The 21,692-nt window shown below is 42.1% G+C and overlaps 1 protein-coding gene across 1 annotated transcript in view; it reads right to left on the bottom strand.

The window, feature by feature from the left end:
* Nucleotides 1-21,692, bottom strand: part of DIAPH1 (diaphanous related formin 1) — a 134,687-nt gene that overhangs the window by 68,711 nt on the left and 44,284 nt on the right. Inside the window, exons 10-17 of the mRNA XM_045284593.1 lie at nucleotides 21,471-21,589; nucleotides 20,667-20,783; nucleotides 19,968-20,083; nucleotides 19,023-19,087; nucleotides 18,276-18,455; nucleotides 16,958-17,593; nucleotides 15,816-15,930; nucleotides 15,374-15,382 (exon numbers count right to left, since the gene is read on the bottom strand). Coding sequence (XP_045140528.1) covers nucleotides 15,374-15,382; nucleotides 15,816-15,930; nucleotides 16,958-17,593; nucleotides 18,276-18,455; nucleotides 19,023-19,087; nucleotides 19,968-20,083; nucleotides 20,667-20,783; nucleotides 21,471-21,589 — 1,357 coding nt within the window. The remainder of the gene's footprint in view (nucleotides 1-15,373; nucleotides 15,383-15,815; nucleotides 15,931-16,957; nucleotides 17,594-18,275; nucleotides 18,456-19,022; nucleotides 19,088-19,967; nucleotides 20,084-20,666; nucleotides 20,784-21,470; nucleotides 21,590-21,692) is intronic.

Here is a 21,692-nt window from a genome sequence, read left to right as displayed (position 1 = left end):
TGCTGATGGCCCCTCATCCAAAGGACTTCTCTTTGTCCTGCATCAGACTTAATAAAGGGTTCCCTAAATATTTGGATGTAGGGTCTCTTTTCCCTTCCTTAAAACAAAAACAAAAGGGCACTGGCACAAGGTCACGACACAGTCCTTAGAAGCAAGCATCTCGGGTTCTCTTCTTGCCACTCCTTCCACGGGGTGCTGCGTTTTCAATTACGCAGATCTGGGCTCAAAGGCTGGCTTTGATATGCACTTGCTAAGAGACCTTAGTAAGGAAAAGACATCTTGATAATGTTCTTCAGATGTCTTGGTTATAAAGTGAAGATCATTTCTACTAGGCAGCACTGTTTTAATATTTAGAAACACTGTGGTAAGCTTCTACCACCTGACTTTAATTAAGTAGTTATCTGTGGAAAGGATGGAATGAAAGGGAAAATATCTACATTTTTTTCTAGGTGCTTGGAGCAGCTTTAATCTCTGCTGTCTCACTCATGCACCAAAACACTGGGTGGGCTGCAGATTTCTAAACCTTCTTGGTAACAAAGAATCCTAGCCATAACCTCCACTGAGGGGCTGGGAGGGTCAAAGCGTAACAAAGGGAACAGATGGAGTAAACACCCCCCGCCCCCCAGCATGATTCTGCAGAAGCAGCTGCTGGTTTCCGTCACTCCGTCACTCCACTGGTTTTTTCCCTTCTTTGTTCCCGAGGAGGCAGTCAGGAAAGGGTGGAGAAGGGGTGGGGATGAGGGCAGGATGAGCATCACAGTTACTGAAAGTCACCTGATATTCTCCTCCAATCACTGCTCTCTGACCTCACAGCCTGAAACCTGAGCCAAAACAGCTCAACTGCGCTCACCCCGTGGATGAAAAGAAAAATGCAAGCAGAACCGAGAAGGGAGGGACCTTCTTCTCAGCAAGATTTGAGTAGTTTCTCCTGCCAAGGGGAATTTAAACACACACACACACACACACACACACACACACACACACACACACACGGAGCAGAGGATCCTCTCTTCTGATCGATTATTCCCAAAGAAGACATCACTGACTGGCAACAGAGCTGAGAGTGCAGCACATCAGGAGAAGGGCTCTCTCTCCATCGTGCAGAAATGGGGTGACCCACGCCTATAACTGGGGCACCAGGGCCCAAGAGGGCTTGAAGAAGAACAAAGACCTTTTTATACTTGAATCTAATTTCTTCAAATAGAGAAATTAACTTTCAAAGCAGGCTAAGATCAGTTTGGAGAGTGGAAACAGGGATGCTATTACCTGCTTGGGTAGAAATGGATATTAGGACTCTGCCTTATAAGAATTAATATATTAGGTCCAAGTGCTTCTAGAAACCCTTCTCTGAGCATCCTGGACACTAGAAAACTTCCAGTTTAACCCACTGGCCTTACAGCTAGAATACAAAGATAACCAATAACCACGTTATTAAAAAGCTGATAGAGGGGAAAAAAGGTTGCATCCTAACACGACTTCTCCTATAGTATTGTGGTATGTTCCCATCAAATCTTTTACTTCTGTCTTAAAAAAAAAAAAGATTGTAATGAGGATGCACATAATCAGTCTCCTGCCTTTCTCATGTCACCTTGAATTGTGAGCACTACGCCATGTTGCTCCAAAGGTGACAGATGGCTCAAAGGTCCAAAATGGGACAGCCACAGTGTGCACATTCTAGAAGCTGTTACTCTCCACAACAAAAACGGAGGTAGAAGGACGAACAAAATGAGCCAGGTCCCCGCTTTCCTTCGAAGACCATACTTCATGATGGGTTAATGTCCTGTGCTAGTGATACTCAGTGCTGCTCCTGCCCAGGAGTACAGGGCTCCAGGGAAGGAAATGGTGGCTGGAAGACCCTTTCACAGAACTTTCCAGCTGGCTTCCCTAAACCATAGTGGCTATAAGCCTGCAGTATGAGTGGCTATATATTTAGAGAGCTGATGCAGGCAACCATCTCTTCAGTCCATCATTACATATGAAAGTTTGTAGGGAGAACATGCGAAGACGCAATCACATCATAGAAGTTTATTGTTTCAAAAAAGGAAAAGAAAGGGGGTGGCAATTACTTCACTAGACTATTTTAACTCTATCCCTGTTTTCATTATGTAAGCAATACAAGTGTACTGGAAAAACATTAGATTACTCTTTAAAACTAAGAACACTCTCCAGGTGCCAGGTATTATATCAGTATAGAGAGCAAGCTATCAATTGGAAAGTGGAGGAATGCTAAGAATCTATATTAGTATTTGCTTGTAACTGCATTTTTTTTAATTCTGAAAAGAAAATCGTAATGGTCACTTCCAGAAGGAGAGGAAGGAGAAAAGATGAGAGGGATGAATAATAGAATGGGAATAAGACTTCGTATCATCTTGACTTCTGAACTACCTATATCACTTACTAAGAAAAAATGGATCATAAAGAAAGACAGACAAGCCCCAGAAGGAGCACTGTAGTGGAGACATATACTCAGTCCTTCCTGACCTGACTACAACCTTAAATTTGGAGGGAGACTTGTCCAGCATTAGCAGAGGGAGACTTGTCCAGCATTAGCAGAAGTCATTTCAGAGCCAACAATATGTTAAAGGAACGCAAAGCAGTGCCTTTTCTTTAAGGTAACAGTTGGGGGATCAAGTGTGTAACTAAACATCCCTGAATCATTCTTCTGTCACCCCAAAGCTCAGTTCTGTGCCAGTTTCTGGCAACGCCACTTTTGATGTATATCCTGAGAGCCCTCCAATCACTCTGCTCCCCAATTATCCTCCCCCAAACAAGTCAGTCTCTAAGTGGTTCCCAGCTACTTAGTGACCTCAGAGAACTTCTTCAATTCACATTAAAGTATCTTTCTTCTAAGATATCTATCAAGAGTTAGCTGGGAAGATGAGAGTGTACAGAAAAATAAAAATTTAAAATTCAAGTTCCTAAAATTATTCTCCAAAATGTCAGCAGTCAACAGAAAATGTTGAATTGTTCTACTCGATCTCATACGACCTCTACAAGAACAGGGATAATACTAGTACAGACCTCGTCTGATAGAGACATGGAAATGTTGCCGAGAGAGACTAGCTCCTAGACTGCAGCACAGAGTGGGAAGCCTGTGAGCAGAAGGTGAAACGAGAAAAAAAACTGAACCAAAGTATCAAAGCCAGGCCAGGAGCTAACAAAACTATGTAGGTGTTTGTCTGGAGGTGAAGCCCAGAAATTTACACCTTTAACAAACTCCTAATGTAATTCTTATGCACATGCAAATTTGATAGCTACTCATAGAAATAGCCATGGAAATATAGAGACTATGGACAGCACTAATATGGCAACATACTAGACAATACCAATTCTTCTATTAGATGGTCTAAGTCTTAGAGAATATAGTTAAGGGGAATTTTGTTAGAACTCAAATCTGAAATCTGCAGACAATTGTGGATGGCACGTTCAGATGACATATGTCTAGAGCAGTCATGCAGGCAACTACAATCTAGAAAGAGGCTCTAAAATGGGGATTACTTTGGGATAATTAGGAGCTAGCAGGTATAAGTGACACAGAAAGGTTAATTGTACAAATCTTTCTGGAGCAGCACATTTTATTCAAAGTAGGCCAGGAGAATTCCCTTAAGGAAACAGTTATCTCTGGCTAACTATGATTAGTGGCCAATTCTATGATGTTCTATAAGCAGCTCCTCAGCTGACATGGAGATAAGAGATGGAAATGTAAACGTATAACTACTGGGGTTACGAACACACACATAAAGAGGGAGCTGGCAAAAAATAAAAAAATAAAGAGGGAGCTGGCAAGACAATCATCCTGAAGCATAACCCTCTCCGTAAGTTCTCTGAGGAAAAAAGACAACAAAACATAGCTATGATTCCGGAAAGCAAACAGACTGAAAAACAAACACAACATTCTGCTGACTCTGGGTGCCCATTAGAACATGCTTCTACAAATAATCAACTCCTATATACTCCAATAAATAATTGCAATAGAAAAGATCCTTTTGCAAGGAGGGCCGGTTAAAGCTTCCTGCTTTTTCATTTGACTGCGAGCAGTCCTCCAAATGCATTTTCTGACCAGTAGAGGGCAGCATACCAAGCACTTTGTGTGAAAACGACAAAAGATGCCTCTCTCTAACGTGACTGCATCACTCCTTACATCACTACCTAACGTAACAATGACACATCTAAAATAGAAGAGATCCATGTGCCATCTGGTGGTGAAAATGAGAACATGCTGCTGCAGATACACTGCATCAAATTCCTCCAGTTTAGAAAGAATTAAAGTTTAATTACCTTTATCTGATGACACCCTTCCTTAAATCTCCACCACTCAGTCTATGCTGGAAACGACATCAGCAAGCATTATGCAACTATTTTAAAGTTCTGCTCCAGTTTATTCTATGCCCCCCAAAACTCTGGTTGTAAACAAGCAGCAACTCCTATTATCTGAGCCCTCATGCATGGAATAAGAGAATAAAACTCAGACCAAAACAAAACAAACTGGCACAAGAGCTTAGAAAAGCTCTAAAAACCAAAAAGGCGTTTTAGATCACAAATGATAACACCAAAGACATTTATGCCACGAAGAAGAAAAATGTATAGTAACAGGATCTGAACGGTAACTTCAGGTTATCTGTCTCATTTTATCTGTCTTACTGTCCATCCATCTCAGTTACAAATGAGGAAAGAGTCAAGATATATAAGAAAACTCAGCACAGCATTATAGCTTCTCAGAGTAAAGCAAGGTCTTGCTTTTCCCCTGTCAAACTGTATTACTGGTGGAAATATACACAGTAACCTGGACCAGAAATTTAAGAGAATTTTCTGTACAGAAAAACACAATTGCAAAGATAAATGTACAAAGTTGTTTCCTGCAGCAGTGCTTGTAATATTTAAAATATTGGAAATTTAAAATCTAAGGCATTATATAAATTTGAATTTATTGACAGAAACCAATCACTAAAACGTGCTAAAAAAAAAAGGAAAATGCAGAGCAATGTGTACCATATGGGATCACACAGATTGCATTTAAAAATGTGGGTGTACGAGTTTATCTTTTAACTCTCCTGTCCCTTAATTTTCCAGTAAAGTAAGATTCTGTGTTAATGTCTCACCTGAACTCAGGTAGAAGAGAAAACATGCACATAAAGGGTATAGAAGAGCATATTTAAAGTTGCTCCCTCTGGTCACTCTAGGGAGTGAGGTGGGAGATTTTTGCTTTATATTTTCTGCGTCTCCTGTCAATTTATTGAAACGAGCATGGTACTGTGATGTCGTTTCACGCATGGGTCTAAGCAGGGCCGATATAACAGGAAGACTGAACGTGGATGCATGTGATGGGTAGTCCCTACAAACTCTCTTTGGATTGCTGCAACTTTCCCAGTGAAGAAAAAACAGAAACCCAAATACCAAACAGCAACCGTAACTGCAAATGAGGAGAAGGCGAGTAGGGAACTGTGTGTATAAAATATGATAGTCTGGGCACCATCAAGGATAAAAGTATCACCACAAAATTGAGCTGATAAGAGGCGGGAGGGGCAATAGGAGGAAAAGAGTTTGTTGTCCTGAACACCGAGTGAAGAAAGTGTATCACCGAGGGTGGTTGTGTGGTTTTCTCCAGTCGTGCTCAGTTGCTTAGCTACAGGGACAGAGCAAACAGAATGGGAATAACTAAGATTATTCTCTCTTGGCTGAACCAACAGGCAACATCATGATAAATGGAGAAAAGATTGAAAGTGCCGAGGTTTCGTCTTGCTTGGATCCACAAGCAATGCTCAAAGCAGCAGCAGTCAGGAGATGAAGCGATGCATTGCACTGGGCAGATTTACTGCACAAGACCTCTCTGAGGTATTGAAAAGTACGGATGCTACTTTGAGGACCTAACTCAAGCCAAGATATTTTCAATGGCCCCATATGCATGTGACAGTTGATTAAGGAAAAATGAAGAATCCATGCATTTGAAGTATGGTGCTAGAGAAGAATATTGAGTACCACAAACTAGCAAAAGAAACAAGCGATCTGTCTTAGAAGTACAGGCAGAATGTGAGGATTAAGTAAGGTTAGAAGCGAGGATGACGACACTTTGTCTTATGTACTTTGGACATGTTTTCAGGAGAGATGTCCCTGGAAAAGGACATCATGCTTGGTAAAGTAGAGGGTCAATGACAAAGAGGAAGACCCTCCACAAGACATGAACGCGGTGGTTGCAACAGTGGGCTCAGACCCAAGAACAGCAGTGAGGACGGCACAAGCCTGGGCAGTGCTGTGTTCTGTTGTACTGTTGAAACTGGCTTGAGAGCGCTGAACACTACAACAACAACACTGGGGTCTGCCCCTCAAGTATGATGAAGAGAGAGATAAGGGAAGAATAAAAGGAATGGGGGGGAGTGGGGAGGGAGGGGAAAATGAGGACTGGTGCCAGGGGCTTAAAGTGGAGAGGAAATGTTTTGAGAATGATGAGGGCAATGAATGTACAAATGCGCTTTACACAATTGATGTGTGTATGGATTGTGATAAGAGTTGTATGAGCCCCTAATAAAATGATTTTTAAAAAAAAGGAATAGGATGATTATTATGATGATGGAGCAGGGCAGTTTAGCTTGAAGAGGAGAGTGAAGGCTAGTGAAAAGATAGGATAAATGGTTCAGAAGTCTCAGTGGGGCCAGAGGTTTCTTGGGGTCAGGACAATAGGGAAAGTGAGCATAAAGAATAGGAAGTGGACAGTATTACACTGAGATCACGGAAGGGCTATAGTTCTTGGTAGTAATCATAGGAGTAAATGGATGAGGTAGAGGACACGATCTGTCATCAGAAGATTTCAAAGAATTTTAAGCCCAGAATATTGTTAGAATCATCTGTGTGTAAAGAAATTGCTAAGAATGAAGAAAGCAGTAGTATTGGGGAGAGTGGCCACGAATTAAAATGGTTGAGAAATAAGGAGAAGCATGGGTTATATGGGGAGTTCAGGCAACACAGTGGTTAAGCATTGGGCTGCTGACAGGCTGGTAGTTCAAACTCACCAGCAGCCTGGTGGAAGAAAGATGAGACTGTGTGCTTCCATAAAAATTTACAGCCTTAGCGCTCAAAAAAATGATTAAAAAAAATTTTTACAGCCTTTAGAGCAATACTAGAGAGTCAAAATTGACTTGATGGTGTTTTCTTTTTTAAGTACATTTTTTGGGGTTGGGATATTAATAGTTATGAGCAGGCACCCAAAGAGAGGTCCTAGGAATATAATCTGATGTCATGAGATTGGAAAGTTATTTTCTTGTCTATAGGGAAAAGAGAGGTCAAATGAGCTGCAGTCGGCAGTGAAAAACTAAAAGCACATCCGCCACGAGGCCCACCGAACGAAACAAAGGAGCTGCCATCCAATGGGCTCCTGTGCACGGGCCTCGGGGCCATGCGCGCGGAGCGGGACGTGCACGCCGTCGTCTTGGTTTCAAGGATGTGGGCTTTCAGAAGCAGATCGCCAGTTCTTTGCCCAAAGTGCCTCTGGGTTGGAACTGCCAACCTTTTGGTGAGTGCTCACCTGTTTGTTCCACCCAGGGACCCTGGAGGCCCACGAGGTAAGATTTATGGGAAGAAAAACCTAACCATGTAAGAGGGAAACGCAGTCCTGCTTAGGTCAAGGCAGGTTTTTGATAGTGTAAAACTGAAGATAAGGAGGAGATTTTTGGATAACTGCCCATGAATTCCACAGGGCGGAATAGGTCAGTTTCAGAAACTTAAGAGAGATGAGAGAGGGGATAGAATAGAAGATACTGAAAACCAGATGGAGATCAGACACATGAGATCTGAGGTTTCCTGTGGTGAATGACATACACCAAAATAAATGGCATTTTATATATATATATATTCCAGTGGATTCAAAATATATATATATATATATTCCAGCGGATTCAAAGCAGATAGAGATGAGGAGGTTGGGAGTGTAAAAGGGTAGGTTTTAGGGCTCTTTTGTTGTTGTTTTTCCCACTGGTAATGAGGAGATGGTGACTCAGAGGTGGTGTGGTACTAATTCTAAGCGCAGGATTCCCTTATCACCCCAAATGATGGAGGCAGATTTATGTTTTTAAATCATAAGGGCGTATGATCTGATATTAAGCAACTTTCCAACTTGTGTTGTTAGTCTGACCCATTTTAAAACCCAAAAGGAACTAGGAAAGAATTCTAACAAATTGTTCACGTGAATGAATACTACCTGTGTTCCTAATCCTATATTCTATCACTTCTTGGCCTTGTGGCTAAGATCAAGTACAGAATCCTACATTCAACAGGAGTAAGGAACTGACGGAACAGAGCGGGAAACCACTTTTGGCCAACAGACTTACAAGGCAGACCCTGCAGAGCACTTATGAAACCTCCTAAGAGTTAAATCTGCAGAAGCTGTAAGATTCAATCAATGGGGACCTTTCCACATATCCAACTATGTGATTGCCACCTAGTGGACAGAATAAGATTACAAGAGGAAAGGCCCTTAGCCTCTTTTGGGGAAAGGGGCTATTTTCCTGACCATAAATCTTTTCTGAATACTGAAGCTTCAACCAAGAAAGCCCTGGGAGCTGCAGACAGGGAAGCCTGCCCCTTGTTGCCCACAATTCTCCTTTGGACCCTGGACCTGGACCACAGTCATATCCTACTTGTCGTTAGCGGCTGCTGCCGAGGCTGTTTTGATTCCGAGCCACCCTGTGTAAAACAGAGCAAGACACCTCCTCACAATGGTTGCTGTGTTTGAGCTCACTGTTGCAACTACTGTGGCAATCTATCTCGGTGACGGTCTTCCTCTTTTTCGCTGCCCTTCTACTTTACCACGCGTGAGGTCCTTCCCCAGGAACTGGCCTCTCCTGACAACATGGCCAACGTACTTGAGACAATGCCTCATCATCATCATCACTTCTAAGGAGCACTCTGGCTACACTTCTTCCAAGACAGAGTTGCTTGTTCTTCTGGCAGCCCCTGGTACTGTCAATATTCTTTGCCAAATGCATCAGTTCTTCTGAGGTCTTCCTTATTCACTGTCCAACTCTCACATGCATATGAGATGGATGAAAATACCATGGCCTGGTTCATGTGCCCCTTATACTTCAAAGTAGCACTCTTGCTCTTCAAAATGGTCAAAAGGTCTTAAGCAACATATTCACTCACTGCCACTACACCGTGGCTTCCTGACTGGATCCAAGCAAAAGGAAACCCTAGTTAGAATACTGTTATGAAGTTATCCGCTCCTGGTCAGGGCTTTACTTTTTAGCTGGAGTTCTTTCTCGACCCTTCCTTAATCACTGAAGAACTGTTCTGGTACTCATCATTCCTATCATACACCTCACACTAAACCCCTAAATGCTGTGTATGCCAATTCATGCCTGCCAGGGATGCTTAGTTTTGGGGTATGATGAGTTTGTAAAAAAAGGGGAAAAACACAACACTATACTTAGGACCATCCAGCTACCATCCACCAAGAGGGGGTGTTTTGAGTGGTATCACCTCATCAAAAGAGAGTAAGAAGGAAAACAGATAAAAAATTAGTTTTTATCTGAAGCAACCCCAGTGAGGAAAAGACTCACTAGTAAAAAGAAAGAAAGAAATATAACAGCGTAAACAACGAACGACTCCTTTGCTGATCACTGTAAGAGAAGTGAGAAGGGGTGGGGGGGATCAAAATATTCCGTGGCAGAGAATAAATCAACTAAATGAATTCCTGAGTTTTAGAAAGGTCAAGAGTTCAAAGAAACTAATCCTTAAAAAAGAAAAGCAAAACAAAGAAGAATAGGATAACCTATAGGGATTTCAGAACCTGCTCCTCTTTCTTTTGTCTTAGTACAAAGATACGTCTCCTTGAACCTCAAGGAAGCAGTAGTTGTAAGAAGAGTGCGGCAGGTGTTTTTAATTGTCTATCCTGACATTACAGATATATCTTGGTATCCGTAACAGATAGGCAGGGGGTGGTGCTGTAGGCATGTGTAACAAATAGAGAGCTGCGTGTCACAAGCAAGAGAGGAAATAATGCAACCTGATGAAAACTTCATGTCCAAATAACTTCCCCATCAAGATAAGCAACCAATGGCTGAAACCATGTCAGCAGGGCTTCTACTACAGCAGAGAAGTATTTCATATTTCTCCAGCTGGGTTAGTCTCGCTACAGTTGAAAATATGAGGTTCAGTCAAAACTAGAATTCCAGTTCCTATGCGCATAGGCTTATTCCAAACAAAACATGTTTAAACACTCTCTGATCAATGGATGGCTGCGGACAAGTTCTCTCAGTAACGCACTGTCTTATTCTCCTTGGGGTGCCTTCAAAACAAAAGTCCAATCAAAACAATGGCTTCCAAGGGGATCGACTGGGCTGGTGAATTCAAGCAGAGAAGTCAGCTCAGACGGTTATGATGACTGTTTCTTGGGATCCAAGGTTAGATTTTCTTGAAGGATACAAAGGATCACAGGGGGTGGGAGGAACCTTATTATGAAGATTGAAGAAAACTGCAATTACAGTGGTGAGAAAAAGGCCAGGAAAGCTGTGAGGGACTTGTCCCAGCACAACGCATCTTATTCTTCCAAGGTAGCAAGAGCTGTCCTAAGAAAATGTGGTTGAGAAACCTTACCCCATCCACTCGACAGCCCCCACCCTGCCCTTTCAGACTCTTTGTGTTCCCCAAACTCACAGAATGATTTACCAGGACATGATCTGCAACCCTCCAGGATGTCAAAACTACCACTGTGAGTAGTGTAAATCAAAGAGCACAAAGACTTCCTCATGCAAGATATAGACTCAGGCTATCTTGAGAAAGAATCACTTCATACTTTGATATTTTTGTTTAGTAAAGGGCCTCTATGATTTCGTAACAATATTTCATTTATCCTCATACTGTAATTAGTATACATTTCCTTAACTCCAACCCTAAAAATCTGGTAATTGACTTTTTCTAATGTATCATTACTTTTCCTGTACTCCTAAGAGTCATTGCCAGTTCAAGGATACCTCTGCCTGAGTGAAAGAAGTGGCTAATAAAGCCAGCAAAATTCCCTTCTTCTAGCTTGCTTTTAGCTGGCTCTATGCCTTCAGGGGAGCTGGGTGGCACAGCTGTTATGCGTGAAGCTGCTCATTGCAAGGACAGCAGTGGGAGACTACCAAGCGCCCTGTAGGAGAAGGACCAGGCTTTCTACTCTTGTAAAGAGTTACAGTCTCGGAGATGAAGGGAGGCAGCTCTACCCTGTCCTACAGCGGTGTCGCTATGAGTTGGAGTCAACTTAATGATGGCGAGAGTGCTTTGTGAGGCTCTTAGGGCAGTTACAAATACTTCTGGGAAGCAGAGGGCTAGATCAGTCACTTAGTCTAGAATTTGAATACTGGCTCTAACACTTACCATGTAGCCTTAGAAATATTACTTAAACCAAGTGTCTATTCTTACAGAGCTGTAATGAATAGTTATCAGTTAATTCTATCATCAAGTCTAAGCCAATGAGTGACAGATTTGGTAACGGTGAAGACAGGAATGGGGATACAAGGTCTGTGTCTGAAATGTTATAATGTAGACGTTTAAAGCACTGAGAACAAAGTGCCCCGTTTATCATGTTGAGGAGATCTGTGTCCTCTGAGGCCTCTACTCTGAAGTTTCAGGTGCTTGAAATTATTACCTGAAAGAAACCTAAACATCTTTTTATTAAAATATTCTTTGTGGGTATGTTGTGAGGAAGAGAGAGTCCATTTGCAAACAGTCTGTACTGTATTGTACTGTACTGTACTGCAATAGCCAGAATGAGCACTGAGAGGCTCAAGGTTGTATCAGGCAAGGCAGGGATAAGTTAGTCACCCAAGTACAACAGGTGTTCTACAGGGGCCGGAGGCAGCACTTCCACCTGTTACCTGATGCCCATGCAAAAAGCTAGCCACGCAACTAAACTTCAAACAAGCCTCAACATGCAATTCTTTGCACCACCATCCATTTACAGAGTATCACAAAAGGAAAGAGAGCAGGAAATGCAGAAGGAAAATACATGAGTAGGATAACATTGGAGCCAAGAAAATAATGAAAAGCCAAAGAAATAATTTTTTAAAGGAAGGGGTTTGTTTGTTGTGGGGAAATGTTGGAAAGTACACAGACATAGTATGACTGACAAGAAGCAAGGAAGTGTTGCTATGTTAGAGTGCCCCAGGTAACAGTTGGAGTAGGGTAAGCAATACATATTTATGAATATATATATATATATAACAGAAAAAAATCTCTCCCAGAAATTTTATACAATGTTTGAGATTTATGATACCTAGACAATTCCTCATGGTTCAGGAATTTTAAGAACACTTTTTCTAGTGCTTCCTGACAGACACTGGGACAGACACAGACACAGTTAAGACAGGTCTAACCTGACACCTAAAAATATAACTAACGAATGATTTTTTAAAACCAATTAGAAATGTCCTTCATCAAAATAGTATTAATTTACTAGTAATGATGATTAATATATGAAAAGCAATACTACCACTAAACTATGTTCAATGATAAAAAGATATGAAAACGCCTAAGAATACTTAGAAAAGGAAACAAAAGTTGAAGTTCTTGGGCAGAAGTTAAGAGCTAATGATAGAGTATACAAAGTCTGAAAACTCTGATGAAAATAACAAGATTATTGTAAAAATAGGATGTACAGCAATTCATAATGGGAAGATAATGCTAAGGAAGACACGAAGCTGCAGAAAATCGAACTACAACTAGTAAGAATGCAAATGTACAGAATTAACAAAAGGCGAGGGCAGGAGTGTGGAGACAAGGACGCAACCAGTGTACACTTGTGTGCACGTACCCTCAGAGCAGCCTCCAATACCTCAGTGTCAAGAAAACAAAACTCTTCATAAGAAGCTCATAAACATGATGAAAACAAAAAAAATTGAAGCTGTCAAGGAGTTCATTTTACTTAGCGCCACAATCAATGTTCACGGAAGAACTGCAATAGGGACGAAATCAAATGATGTACAGCACTGGGCAAATGTGCTGCACAAGCCCTCTTCACAGTGGTCAAGAGCAGAGATGTCACTTTGAGGATTACAGTGTACCTGACCTAATCTGTGATATTTTCAATCACCTCATATGCATGTAAAAGCTGGAAATGAAAAATAAGACCACAGAGGAACCGATGCATTTGAATTATGGTGTTGGCAAAGAACACTGAAAGTCTTGTGGAGTGCCAGAACCACCACCAAAGCTGGCCTGGAAGAAGTACCACCAGAGAGGAATGCGCCGTACACAGGAGATGGTAAGACCTTGTGTCACATACTTTGGACATGATTTCAGCAGGGGCCAGTCTCTGGAGAGGGACACATCCTGCTTGATAAAGAAGTGGAGGGTCAGTGAAAAACAAAAAGACCTTCACGGAGATAGACTGACAGCAAGGTTGCAACAAGGGGCCCAAAGGTAACAATTGTGAGGGTGGCGCCGGATCTGGCAGTTTTGTTCTGTTGTACGTGGGATAGCTATGAGTCAAAGGAATTTGATAGTACCTCACCATAACACTCCGAGCACAGAGCCCGGTGGCAGCAAAGAGACCAACCAGAGAAAATTCTGTGAACCTACAAATTAGGAAGTAATTTGATTTCATTTTACTGTCAACTGGTTTTCTTTGATATACTAGGATAGATGAATGATCACCATCACAGGATTTTGCGCTGCGAAGGTGACAGTTCTCTAAGAGGAAAAATCACTGTGGCCACGGTGCGAGGCCTGAGCACTGTCACCTTACATGCCTAGGTACACATTCGCACAGGTAGAGCCACCCAAGGCACCCAGCAACCTGTTAGGCTTCTTGAACGGGAAGCCTGCTTCCTATAAATCATTCATAGAAAAACAAAACAAAAGATCCAAACTTTAAAAAATGATGGGTGGTGGCAGACTGGAATGCTACAAAGTTACACTTAATTTTCATTATTAGGGTGATAATAAACCTGGGAAGAAGACAAAAATGACACAAAAAGAACTATAAAACTATTTGGTTATAATTTTCATTAAGTATAGGGCAACATCTTTTAAATGCTTTACCCCTTAGGGGAAATAACTACAGATGCCCCGTCAGAGACAATACAAACCCACAGGAGTCGGGAAGTGAAGAAAGAAAAGGACAAAATAAATAGACCAATTTACTAAAGAAAAGAGAACATCTAAAGTTAAATAAGAAAGCAATTTATATAAATAAAAAATGAAGACCAGAGTCCAGATACCTGGATCTGGCCGTATGACCTTGGGCAAGCTTCCTAACTATCCAGTCTGTAGATATTACACAACAGAGTTAATATACACCTGGCCGATTCTGCGAGGTGCCTTTGCAGGTCAATTAGGACAGCACATGTTAAAGCACTTTGGAGACTGTAAAACACAACATAAATCTAATATTCTTATGTAAGCGGTCTCTTGTCACCTGACACGGACTGCATTGTGTCCCTCCAAAATATGTGTCCACTTGTCTGGGCCATGATTCCCAGCTGTTTGGCAATCGTACGATGATATAATCATCTCCCGTGATGTGCACCAATATGATCAGCCCTGATCTGACATAGGGTGGAATACAACATCCTTAATCATGTTATAGCTCTCATCTGATGTAAGGGGAGTTCCCTGGGGTGTAACCTTTATCACCTTTTTTTTTTCTTTTTGAAATCATTTTATTGGGGGCTCATACAACTCTTATCACAGTTGATACATACATCCATTGTGTCAAGCACATTTGTCCATTTTTCGCCATCATCATTATCAAAACATTTTCTTTCTACTTGAGCCCTTGGTGTCAGCTCCTCATTTGTTCCCCTCCCTCCTCCCTGCCCACCCTTCTGCACGAATCCTTGATAGTTTATAAATTATTATTATTTTGTCATGTCTTATTTCACAAAAGAGAAGGGAGAGAAGCCAGCCTCAGACCACCACAACAAAGAGAAGCTAAAAGGAGAGGGTGTCCTTTGGAGGTCTCTGTGCTGAGACCCGCCTAGACCCAGGGGAAGATTAATGACAAGAACCTTCCTCCAGAACTGACACACAGAGAAACCCTTCCCCTTTCCTAAGGGAAAGATGTTCCTGGTGGTGTCCACCAGAGTCTTGACTCCTAGCTTCCTAAACTGTCAGAGAATCCATTTCTGTTTGTTAAAAGCCATCCACTGCTGGTATTTCTGTTACAGTAGCAATAAATGACTAAGACACCATCCAAAGAAAAAAAAGAAGTATATGGAAGTTTCAGCTTAAGTAACACCACAGTGAATGCTTCTGCTGGACTCCGGGAAGTTACAAACCCAAACCAAAAACCGAGCAAATGAAAAATCAATCCCTAATCTCTAGTCTCAGTTTTCTGAAGAGAAATTCTTTGACATGGGCTTCAGCCCTTTCTCAAACATTCAGGAGATGTATGCAGTCTTACCTTTGGAAGCTGGAGGAGCCAAGGGCCAGCCAGAAAGGAGAAAGCATCAGATATTGGAGAGAAATGGGAGAAAGAAACAGAATCACACATGGTTCTTTGTAGTCAGTCACTCACCCACCTGATGTGCTAAGACTGCCCAACCCTTATTAAGTACTGAAGTCTAGAAACGGGTACCTGAAGCAATGGCAGAATCCAGCCAATAGAATCATCAAAATGAGTTCAGCCTGAACTTCTGTCACCTTATCTCATCTCCCACAGTAATACTGCTAGAAAATACCTGCCCGACTCCCACGTCTCCGAACATGCAAATATCTTATATGTTGTTTTTTTTAACTAATGGGAAAGCCCATCTCTCTTCCCCCCTCATCCTCAGAGAAGGGGCTTAGAAAAAGGACACTCTTAGCTCTACACTAGAACCCTGCACAAAGAGGACGGTGCTCACGCTTGGTCTGGGCAGAGAAGATATGAGTAAGTTTGGCAAAAAGTTCATTGTTCTCAAAGCGGTCTTCCTTTGCCTTTGTCCAGAAGCATTCTTGGGAAAGGTCCTCAGCCACAAACTGTGGATATATGCAAGGAGTTAGGAGTTACTAAGGTGAGCTCTGAACTTTTCAACTCTGAAAAGTGATTAAGGAACAAAAGAGGCTGCTGGCTAGTTGTTAGCAACGTCCTAGTATAAAACTAACCCGAGACAGAGAATAGCTGTGTTCTTCATGGGGGGAATCATGAGATGATGTTTCCTGCTTGTTTACTGGTGATTATTCAAGAACTATCTTCAATTACAGCAGTGGTTCTCAACCTTCTTAATGCCGTGACCCTTTAATACAATTCATGTTGTGGTGACCCCCCAACCATAAAATTATTTTCGTTGCTACTTCATAACTGCAATTTTGCTACTGTTATGAATCGAGCAATCCCTGTGAAAGGGTCGTTCAACCCCCAAAAGGGTCACGACCCACAGGTTGAGAAGCACAGACTTCGATATTTACTCTCCTCCTAATTCTAAATCCTCTTGTTTCAGGATTAGGCTTTAGTTCACATCTTCCTTGCTTTTACATTACATTTTTCACATCAATTTAGTGCCATCAAATTTGTTAATTTTATGAACATGTCCCCAAGCGCTTTTATTTTAATGTGGTTTCTGGAAGCAAAAAGTTGGCTTAGCACCAAAGGGGTCTCAAACCCCAAGTGGGGATGATACCATGCCATGGAAACACGGCCTGAGGAGCTCAGAAACTGAAGTGGGACTTTTGGACCAGCAATTATGAGTAGCTTGCATATTGGTAAAATGATTATAATCTTCAATGAGTTACCACAGGACTCATCTTCAAAGGAAAGGCTAAACCTTGAACTTAATAATGGATTCAAATTTTTTCGCAGAGCATAGGGTTTACAGAACTCTCCACGGACTATCTGGTGTGTTGATGTTCAATCAATATTTATCCAATAAACATAAGCATGAATGGAATCCGAAGACAGACAGATTGAGTCACCAGAAAGGAGAGACCATCCATGTACTGTATATAATGCAGGGAACAGAAATGGTCTTTTGAGGTCTACGATGAAGAAATGAACAGAAATGCTCACCTTGGACCAATTTGGCCTTCGGAGCTGCACTTCTGGCTTATAAAGTTTCTTTGGAGTTAATCCAAATGGCAGAACTGGGGCTGCAGGAGCTCCAAACCCAAAAGGGGGAGGTGGAGGCATACCCATACCAGGTGGAGGTGGGGGAATGCCAGGGGCTCCAGGAAAAGGAGGGGGTGGTGGGATTCCTCCAGGAAGAGGGGGAGGGGGTGGGGGCATTCCTGATCCTCCAGGCAAAGGAGGAGGTGGTGGAGGGACAGCAGTACTCCCAGGTAGAGGGGGAGGTGGGGGAATGCTACTACTTCCAGGTAAAGGAGGGGGTGGCGGGATGAAAGCAGGCCCAGGCAAAGGAGGGGGTGGAGGGATGTGAGCAGACCCAGGCAAAGGAGGGGGTGGAGGGATATGAGCAGACCCAGGCAAAGGAGGGGGTGGAGGGATGTGAACAGACCCAGGCAAAGGAGGTGGAGGAGGAGGTGGAGGTGGAGGTGGAGGTGGAGTATCAGTGCCAGAGTAACCCGGTAAAGGAGGGGCAGGGGGAACATTACTGATGGGTACAGGGGGAACTACAGCCACTGCTGCAGCAGAGAGAGAAGCCATTTCTTTCTTGGCATCTTCCAGTTCCTTTGACAGCTTGGCAACCTACAGAAGGAAAGATTAAACACATCTAACTCCATTCCACGGCCTACTGAGGCTTGAAGGGAGCAGAGAAATTCCGTTATCCAAACCTCCCATTTTCCACATGAATGGACAAAAGGAGTCAGGGAGTACAGGTGGCTAATGTGGTCTCAAGGCTGTCTAGTGCAAGATGTAAAACTAGAATTCAGGCCTTTACGTATTTAGTTCACCTTGCTCTGCATTAAAATATAACTTCAATCTTTATATCAAACCCTGTCTTTGGAATGTAAGGGTCAAATAAATAAAATGTTCTCGTTCTAAAATTAGCATATGTGCTTCTCAGGTGTGTAAGATCATTTGAATATTTTAACCCCACAGGGAATGTATAGGGATAAATCTACCCAGATGTAACTAAAATAAGCCCATTTATGAAGGGCTAATTTAGTTTTTACTCATAAAATTTTTAGAAGACCTTAATTTCTAAGTGGTACTGTGATTAATCTTGTTGTTTATTTTGTCTACATTTCATAGTGTATGTATTGCCCCCAAAGGAAAACAACAACCATGCAGTGTCTAACTGGACTACCATTAACAGCCGAATGCTCTCTAGGAGCAAGACCAGTCACTCCTGTTCTAGGATGCACGCTTGTCCTGAGGCTCCTAATGGCCCTCTGTGGTCACTCAGCCTTCCCTGGGCAGATTTTACCTCTCCCGTGAGCTGAGACACCTCTGCTTCCAGGTCCTGTTTCTTAGTGGTAATGTCTTGCTTTTCAGTATCCAATGCTTCCTTCTCTCCTTGAAGGTCCAGGAGCTTCTGCTCGAAGTCACTTTCCATCTTTTTCATTTCCACCTGTAGCTCATGTCGGGATGTTAACTCTGAGTCCAACTAAAGGAGAAAAGAACCAGGCTCCCAAGAAGCTCTTCAGCTCACAAAAGGGGACAATTTTTAGTCCCCATACTTTACTATTTTGTGCTAATACACTGACCAAAGTAAAAAGAGAGGGGGACAATTTCCATGTACTTTTAGAGTTACATTAAAAAAAACAACCCTAAGATTAAACACTTTTTTCACAAGAACAGCTGTGGTGGGTGATATGGTCCCAATCGTCTTCAGGATCACAAACCTACCAAGCACAATCACAGTCCTTAACAACTGAAAAGGACACAAAGCACAGTTCCTATTGTTCTAAAGCCAAGAAGCCTGAGACAGCCATCACTACTAGGCAAGAGCTTCATCTGACTTTCCTTTCCTGATCGGGGCCCGTGAACTGTACAAGGCCATCACTAGCTCCTCAAAATCACAGCCACACCACCTTCTCCACTGAGTAGCCTATACTGAAAAGTCTTTCCCCTTGGGATGACTATGATGTGCTGAATGCTTTATGTGCTAGAAAGGCCATCGTCCTCCGACAAAGACAGATACAGCTCCATTTTTCAGATGCCTCGTACACACCTTTTTTTCCAACTCTATAGCTTTGGCTTCAGACTTCTCCACCTTCGTCTTATCAATCATTTGATCTAAAAAGGAGAAGAGTTGGTAAGTAAGGCTCCTAACTCTGTTGTTATGGATTAAATTGTGTCTTCCAAAATGTGTGTTGTAAATCTGTGTTTGTGATCATAATCCCATTTGGGAATGGATTCTTCGTTATGTTCATGGGCAGGATTAGTGTAGGGTATGTCTGAAATTGATTCCTTTAGAGATAGGAGAAATTAAACAAGTAAGCAAAACACAGAGATGAGAAAAGAGAAGTGCCAGGTTACAGGACACATTGCCCAAGAGTAGAAGCTCGCAAGAGACAAAGACCATCCCCCAGAGCAGAGAGGAAAAGAAATCCTTCTCCTGGAGCCAAGCATCCTTAACTCAAACGTCTACCCTCCTAAAGTCAGAGGATATATGGGTCTCTTAAAGTCACTCCCTTCAAGTCTTTGTTACAGCGGCACTAAAAAACCAAGACATCTCTCTTCCCTGTACCACCTAAGCTGCTCAATCTAACCTGAGTTCAGTGCTTTGTCTTTCTGGTTATTTTCGTTACCCTTCCTAACGTCCCACACTGGACACTTCCAGCCAGGCCCAACATATAATTTCTGAGTGTGTATATTCGTAAGACAAGCACACTGGGTAAGCATGAAGAGCCCCTACACGTAATACTTATGACTCAGAGACCAGCCGGAGCCGCGGGTAATACCTAATGGTCCCAAAATGTGCAATTTAGATAGAAATAAGCTAAAGATGTATACTTAGTCCGAGCACAGACCTGATTATGACCTTAAAGAGGGAGAAAGTAATAATATTTGGTGAAAAGCGAAGTTACTGGCAACATACGTTCTCTGAATTTTTAGCACGATGGAAGAAGATAGAAGCACTGTTTTGAGGAGTCAGATGAAAGAATATGCTTACCAATCAACCCCTCAATATCAATCTGGAGGTGCCGGCACTTAAAGTCAGGATCAGTTCCATTCTTGTGCAGAACTATCTGGGAAATACATTCTTCAATCAACTTATAGTACTGTGGTCTATAGAAAAAAAAAAAAACAATGCTATCAAAGGAAAACCAAAATATAATCCTAAGAAATATTTGGGATAAAGAAAAAATAACTGCTTTAACAGTAATAGATAAGTGGACAAGGGTTCTAGAAAAGAACCTTTTGTAAGGGTAAGAAAAGAACGAGTCAGGTTATGAAATCTTCCTCTTCCATACCAGCTACCCCATCTATTTCAAATGATCAAACATTCTTGTCATCTGACGCTTTTTGCACCCAAAACGTGTATTTAATTCTTTCTTCCTGTGATGGACAGTGTTATATGAGTCCCTATTTCAAGGTAACCAAAAGGAATTTAAATTGCCACTTCTTTTTGCCATCAACTTCAATGAGAGAAAGAGAGAACGCGAGGACATCTCATCTTATGCACTCTCTGACCTTTCCCAGATGCTTTTTAGCTGGATTAAAAGACTGACTGCTCCATTATAATTCTGACCATAAGTAAAACCTGATTTTTGTCTTTTCTTTCCCTCTTTATACAACAATTTTTAAACCTAGGAATTTTGCTTTTTCCATTTAGGCTCAAATTAAAGATGTCCCGGACATTCCGTCTTACCTGGCCTCATAGTCATTCCGGACTAAGAGTAGATGCTGTAGGATGGACAGGAAGTGTGGCTCGGCCTTGGAGTCCTTCACTGTGTTTAAGAGAATCTGGAACACTTCACTGAAGTCAGTGGAAAACAGAAACAGGCTAAGGAATGCACATATTTGGAGAGTTTTTGACAAGTGGCTTACCCAAATCTTGAAGAAGCTGGGGGAAAGTAGCAAGATGCTACTTCCACTCTAACAACTGTTCCCCCATACACATCACCAGAAACTTTAAGCTCTATAAACTTCCTTTGGCCAAGGGATCAGTAAGTTGGTGGTGAAGAGATAGAGGATTCCTATAGCACTTGGCTTAAAGATCAAGGAGTATAGAAACTAAGACAGAAATGCCTTAAAGTCACTTGTGGCAAATTCCAAAAAGGTGACCAAATTACTTCTTTCAATTTCAGGGGCACATACAAAAAAGCAAATTACACCACCACCACCCTGACTTGACTCTGTTCTCCAAACACCGGGTCTACACCTTCTTAAGCTTAAGTTATCATGTTCTAGGCAATCTCATCGGACTTTGATGGCTGCTTCCATGTTAAGCAACTGTCAGATCATGCTTACTGATTTACCGGATCCATGCCAAGGTAAATAAGACCAGTAAAAATAAAAGACCCCTGCTTTATCTACTGAAATGACACAAAGCCTGCTAGCCTGTTTGGAGCTGGCCCCTTGCACATCCCACGCAGGGATCTGAATACAAGAATGCAACTAAGCAAATACACAAATGCCTCATCTGTCTTGAACCCAGACAGTAAAAGGATATTCCATCTCCATGCGAATGTCCTCCAACCGTCCCTTCAGGTCATAGGAATCTTCATCTCCTTGCTCTTCAAATACATTGAGCTGGACTCTCATATCATCATTTTCAATTTCTCGAAGATCCTGTCAATAAGAAAAAGAAGTCGATGTAACAACGATGAGAAATACAACTTCCCTCTAGTTCCTAAAGGTTTCCTCCCCGCTCCCACTACCATGACTCGAATTC

This window comes from Echinops telfairi, unplaced genomic scaffold (assembly GCF_000313985.2).
Source record: "Echinops telfairi isolate 266 unplaced genomic scaffold, ASM31398v2 ScPeMD7_7469;HRSCAF=8507_0, whole genome shotgun sequence".
Taxonomy (NCBI): Eukaryota; Metazoa; Chordata; class Mammalia; order Afrosoricida; family Tenrecidae; genus Echinops; species Echinops telfairi.
This window is presented reverse-complemented; position numbering and strand designations above follow the sequence as displayed.